The sequence below is a fragment of the Mus pahari genome, chromosome 21, assembly GCF_900095145.1.
Source record: "Mus pahari chromosome 21, PAHARI_EIJ_v1.1, whole genome shotgun sequence".
NCBI classification, from domain to species: domain Eukaryota; kingdom Metazoa; phylum Chordata; class Mammalia; order Rodentia; family Muridae; genus Mus; species Mus pahari.
This window is the reverse complement of record NC_034610.1, coordinates 2,882,722-2,887,142: the sequence shown is the minus strand read 5'-3', so window position 1 is coordinate 2,887,142 and position 4,421 is coordinate 2,882,722. Positions and strand designations below refer to the sequence as shown.

Below are 4,421 nucleotides of genomic sequence, written 5' to 3'. Positions count from 1 at the left end.
AGTGCTGGGATTAAAGGCGTGCGCCACCAGGCCCGGCTGAACCCCACTCTCTTAAAGCTGCCCCACATTTAATCTTCCCAAGTGTCTTTGCTTTGCTTGTTTTCTTTTGGCTATATTTGCCTCTTTGAAAAGTCAGGCCTCTGACTGGGCAATGGTGGTGTAGGCCTTTAATTCAGCACTCGAGGGGAATCTCTGAGTTCAAAAAGGAGTTCCATAACTACCAGGGCTGTTACACAAAGAATCCTTGTCTCATGAAAAACAAAAAGCAAAGGCAAGCAAGAAAAAAAAAAATCAGTCGTCCAACTCTTAGCTGACTTGTGCATGAACTCTGCTGCTGAGCTGCGGGTTCATTACCTATGAGTAACCTGAGCTCCACCTGCAGATGGTTCCCATCTCTTACATTTGCCTTCCTACTGAAATCCTCTAGACATCTCTGAGCACCTGGGTACCAGACGCTCTTCTTAGAGGCTTGTGGTGCAACGGTGAAGACATAATTAATGTCTTTCTATAAAAAGATGAATCCAAGATGGGGATGCGATAGGGCTGGGAGGGCTACTTTGGTTAGAAAGTATCAGCAATGGATGGCCGACAGGAAGATTTTGAAATTGAACTTCTTTATAGCAGCACTAATGATCAGGAGTTTTAGTTATAGGGACACTGTTCATGACAGCATCCAAAACTAAAGGTGTCTAAATAAGCATCACATTAAAAATGTGAGATTCTGAGCCAGGCAGTGGTGGCGCACCCCTTTAATCCCAGCACTTGGGAGGCAGAGGCAGGTGGATTTCTGAGTTCGAGGCCAGCCTGGTCTACGGAGTGAGTTCCAGGACAGCCAGGGCTACACAGAGAAACCCTGCCTTGAAAACAAACAAACAAACAAAAAAAGATGTGAGATTCTGGGCTTGAGAGATGGCTCAGCAGTTAAGAGCACTGGTTGCTCTTCCAGAGGACCTGAGTTCAATTCCCAGCAAGCACATGGTGGCTGATTATATATTATATATAATATATGTAATAAACAAATCTTTTAAAAAACCCACTTGGGACTGCAAATGGATTCCCCCAGAGTTGTCAGTGAGGAAGACACTGTGATTTTAGTCTTGTAACACTGGGCAGGTACAGCCATGTATCTAGGAATCTGCATTTTATTAAAAATCTGTGAATTGGCTCTGTTTCCCGTCTACCCATCTTACAAAGACCACCTCCCTGACTGTCCTGGAACTCTATGTAGCCCAGGTTAACCTTAAACTCACAGAACTCCACCTGCCTCTGTCTCGTGAGTACTGGGTCTAAGGCACACTTATTTAAACAGATCTGTTTAAAAACTATTAACATTGTATAACTGACAGCATCACGTGACAGAATAAGTTCAGAATCTTGCTGTGGCCCCTACTTCCATCTGAATAGCATGTGCTGACAGAACCAGCAAGAGGAGGAAACCTGAGACATTTAGTAGACATTTGTAAAACACAATACCTGTTCTTTCCAAGAACATCTGGGGCAGTCATCAAAATAGGCCCATTCTGTGCCTTGAGACAGACCTGAGTGCAATTTGCAAGAGTGGAGCTTTTAACCATTGTGGAATTAGGTCAAGAATAATATAGAAATTGGGAGAAATCTAAACTATTTGAGAATTACTCCCACTTTTTATGGGTTAGCTGAGCTTTGATAGGATAGTCTTGAAGGACTGTATTCCAGGCGACAGACTGGAAAGTGTCTTCTTCTGAGACCAGGGAAGCAGGTGAAACTTGGTTTTACCAGCAGCACAAGTAAACGGACATTTACTCGAACTCTTGAGTGTGTGTGTGTGTATGTCAATGACCAGCATCCTTAATCACCCTTCACCTTCTTTTAAGAACATCCATATCCCTGGTTTATTTAGTATTTCCATGCGGTTGGGGAGAGAACATGTCCCGCAGCAGCTGAGGGTCAGAGCGTAGCATTTAGGAGTTGATTCTCTCTTTCCACTCTGTGGATCTCCAGGATTGAACTTAGGGGTATCAAGCTTGGTCCAGGCACCTTTACCATCACTAAATGATTTCCTTTGCTCCATCTTATTTTTTGAGACAAGGTCTCTCAACAAACCTGGGTTTCATCATTTTGGCTAGACTTGCTGGTCACCACCAAGCCCCAGGAAACCTCTACTTCTGCTTCTGCTTCTGCTTCCACAGTGCTGCTGCCCGAAGCTTGTAACATGCACGCTAGGGATCCAAACTCAGGGCCTCAGCGTTTCTAGCAAGCATTTTACCAGTTGAACCTTCTCTTCTCCCTTGGAAATTGAAACTCTCTTAAGTCCATGTTAAAGTCAAACATTTTGAAGTATGTGCGATAGTCCAGTCAGATCTTTGACACATATCGTAGATCAGAGCACACAGGACTCTTCCATAGAAAACAGTCCTACAAGATGAGCCCGTGATAAAGATTGTAAAGCTTAGTCAAACAAACTACCTCAAGGGCCAGGCACAGAAATGGAGTTTCAACACAGAGACGTTTCTATATAAAAAGTGCTCAGGAGGCAGAGGCAGGTGGATTTCTCTGAGTTCAAGGCCAGCCTGGTCTACACAGTGAGTTCTGAGACAACCAGGGTTATGTAAGAGACCCTGTCTCAGATAAACAGTTTATAAAATAGCAAGAAATCTTTAGAAACTGCATGCATTGGTTCATTGCAGCAGCGTGAACCATCCCAAGGCCTAATGGCCCACACTGCCATTTATTCCTTAGCGGGGAGAAGAGGTAGAGGGTCAGTTAGGGCTGCTTAGACTAGAGCTGTGGCGCTTGCCTGGCAGTCAGTGCTGGTTGTCAGCATTCATTAGCTGCCTTAAAGGGAGTTTTCTGCATCTCTCCATGGATGTTGGGCCTTCATTTATACAGATGCATTGTATTGTATTTACTTGAATTTTCCTGGTTTCCTATTAATTACCACTTACAATTGAACACAACTCAAAGAATAATGAAAGTGCCAGCACACTTTACTAAAGTCTGGTTTGTTTTCAGGGGTGAAACCCTAAAGGTGATCATTTTTTTTTTTCTCAGTTTTTTGAGTAATCTGACTGTGAGTGTCCCACTGTGATGATATGTCCTTAGGGTCAAAGAAAAGCTTTCAAATATAGACTAATTAACCTTGTTTCAATTACTTTCCAACACAGAATGTCCCTGGCTGCCTACTGTGTCATCTGCTGCAGAAGGATAGGGTCCTTTGCTTCCCGATCAAAGAGTCACACGCCCTGGAGAAATATCCGTGAGTACAGCTCCAGGCCTCTGGTTCCTCATAGGAACAGTGGTGGGACTGCGACCACTTTCCTGGAAAGCACTGTCAAGCCAGTAGTCAATGAGTCTCTCGTTTGCTCATGTCTTTCTGTACTAATGATTCACACTAAGTGTGTAAGTCCAGAGACATACATGAGCTAAAAATTGTCCTGGCCAATCAGTTGTCCATCTTTCCATTCATTTTGTTTTGTTTTCGAGACAGGGTTTCTCTGTATATCTCTGGCTGTCCTGGAACTCACTCTGTAGACCTGGCTGGTCTCAAACTCAGAAATCCGCCTCCTCTGCCTTCCAAGTACTGGGATTAAAGGCGTGTGCCACCATCGCCGGCTCATCTTTCCATTCTTAATTATGACCATGTTCTCATTCAGCACACATTTACTTAGCTCTTGCAGAGTCAGGTACCTCTGAACACAGTGCTGAGCTAGGAGAATGTCCTTCTTGTCCTGTGGAGGTGTGGGATCTGGCCTCTTCTCCCCCACACCTTGGGCATGGATCTGCCCTGATTCATCCCACATTGTTGCCCAGCTCTCTTCCCAGAACTTTCCCTGGCCGGCTACACCTCCAGTCGCCATGCGATAGAGTCAGTATAGAACCTGCTTAGTTATCTGGCTCCTCCCATAGATAATCTCCCATGGCAGTGCCGTGTTCATTACTCTGTCCCATTGGTTATTGCCATCTGTGGTATGCGGAAGGTGTTCCAGCCATGCTTGTTGAACAGAAGGATGAAATAACATACCTCCCCAAGCACTGATTGTTTTGTCTGTAGAACAAGGCTGTCCTGTGCACCCTTCATTTATCTGACAATAAACATTTATTGACTGCCTCCCGTGCACCAAGAAGTCCCTGTCCTTAAGGTGTTTCCTTTGACAGACCTGTTGGAATTGGGTGGGTGGAGCATGCCTTTAATCCTAGCGCTCAAGAGAGAAAAGCAGGTGGATCTCTTGAGTTTGGGGCCGCCCTAAGCACAGAAAGCGGGCTAGCCAGGATTAAACAGTCAGACCCTGTCTTCCCAAACAATACAAACCAAAACTATGTTGGGCTGACACGGAGGCTTAGTGTATAAGAAGGCTTACTGTGCAAGCATGAGGACCTGAGTTCAAAGCCCTAGCACCCACCTACATTGGTTAAAAAGCCGGTGTAGTACATGCACTGTAACC

At 44.9% G+C, this 4,421-nt stretch overlaps 1 protein-coding gene across 3 annotated transcripts in view; it reads left to right on the top strand.

Moving 5' to 3' along the window:
• The window catches only part of Serac1 (serine active site containing 1), a 36,840-nt gene that overhangs the window by 1,987 nt on the left and 30,432 nt on the right, over positions 1–4,421 (top strand). For all 3 annotated transcript variants that reach the window (XM_021221733.1, XM_029533206.1, XM_029533207.1), the window contains exon 2: positions 3,144–3,235. In XM_021221733.1, coding sequence (XP_021077392.1) covers positions 3,145–3,235 — 91 coding nt within the window. In that variant the 5' untranslated portion in view covers position 3,144. The remainder of the gene's footprint in view (positions 1–3,143; positions 3,236–4,421) is intronic.